Raw genomic sequence first — 1,018 nt, 5'->3', positions numbered from 1 at the left:
CTCAGTCATGAACATGACCCATAGTGGCTGCATAACAGGTGACTACAGGAGTCTCAAATACCTATTCACCAGGTGGCCAGGAAGACTGGGACAGTGGAATCCTCCAGGTGACTTCACTGTGAAGTCTCCCCGGGTGACTTCAGAGGCTCATGTACTTACTCAGCCTCAATGTCCCTTTGGGCACCAGACCCAGCTACTGGCTATTCCTCCGAGATCTTGTGCTAGTACCTGGAGAACTCCCATGCATCCTCCAAAACCCCAGACCCTCTTCCATGCAGCTTCCAAAGTAGAACTCCTGTTTACTACGGGCCCTATCCCTCCCTCTATCCCCTGGACGCCAGGGCCAGAGGGAGCCACCCAACTGGGTCCCACCCACACCTACATACCAGTGCCCAGACGGTCCAGGGGGCTTTGCCGGAGTAGTCTGGTGATGAGGTCCTGGGCGTCAGCTGGAAGGGCCTCGTCCCCCTCTGGCCACATGATCTCATCTAAAATGAGGGAAGGGCGCTGGCTGGTTAGCTCACTTGGGAGAGCATGGTGCTGAAAACGCCAAAGTCAGGGTTCAGATCTGCATATGGCCACCCACACTCACACAAAATTCATATAAAATGGGGGGAGGGGAGGAGGGGGCAGGGACAGCCCATCCTAGCACCTCCTGCCACCTCTTCTCAATTCCTCTGCTCTATCAACCCCCCAGCTTGGCCCCACCTCACAGGTGCTCAGTCCTCACTTGGGCTGCTCCCCTCCCTGACACGCCCAGGGCCACGAGGGAACGCACCGCTGACCACCTGGCCAAAGAGCTCCTCAGGGGTATCTCCGAAGAAAGGCACGCAGCCCACCAGGAACTCATAGAGGACGACGCCCATGGCCCACCAGTCGACCGGCTTCCCGTAGCCCTGGCGGAAGATCACCTCCGGGGCGATATACTCAGGTGTCCCGCACACCTGGGCCAGGCAGAAGAGGGAAACTGAGGCCAGCCCCCAGCCTGGGAGAGACCCCAGGAGAGACGGGGAGGCTG

The 1,018-nt window shown here is 58.9% G+C and overlaps 1 protein-coding gene across 1 annotated transcript in view; it reads right to left on the bottom strand.

Annotated features, from left to right (window-relative positions):
* The window catches only part of LOC103584347 (microtubule-associated serine/threonine-protein kinase 3-like), a gene marked incomplete at both ends in the record, with an annotated part of 3,060 nt that extends 2,116 nt beyond the window's left edge, over positions 1–944 (bottom strand). Inside the window, 2 exons of the mRNA XM_008565392.1 lie at positions 387–488; positions 779–944. Of these exons, the coding sequence (XP_008563614.1) occupies positions 387–488; positions 779–944 (268 nt within the window). The remainder of the gene's footprint in view (positions 1–386; positions 489–778) is intronic.
* Positions 945–1,018: the final 74 nt, after the last annotated feature.

The sequence above is a fragment of the Galeopterus variegatus genome, unplaced genomic scaffold (genome assembly GCF_000696425.1).
Source record: "Galeopterus variegatus unplaced genomic scaffold, G_variegatus-3.0.2 Scaffold50990, whole genome shotgun sequence".
In the NCBI taxonomy this organism is placed as follows: Eukaryota; Metazoa; Chordata; class Mammalia; order Dermoptera; family Cynocephalidae; genus Galeopterus; species Galeopterus variegatus.
The sequence above is the reverse complement of the archived record's forward strand: the minus strand, read 5'-3'. Positions and strand labels throughout refer to the sequence as shown.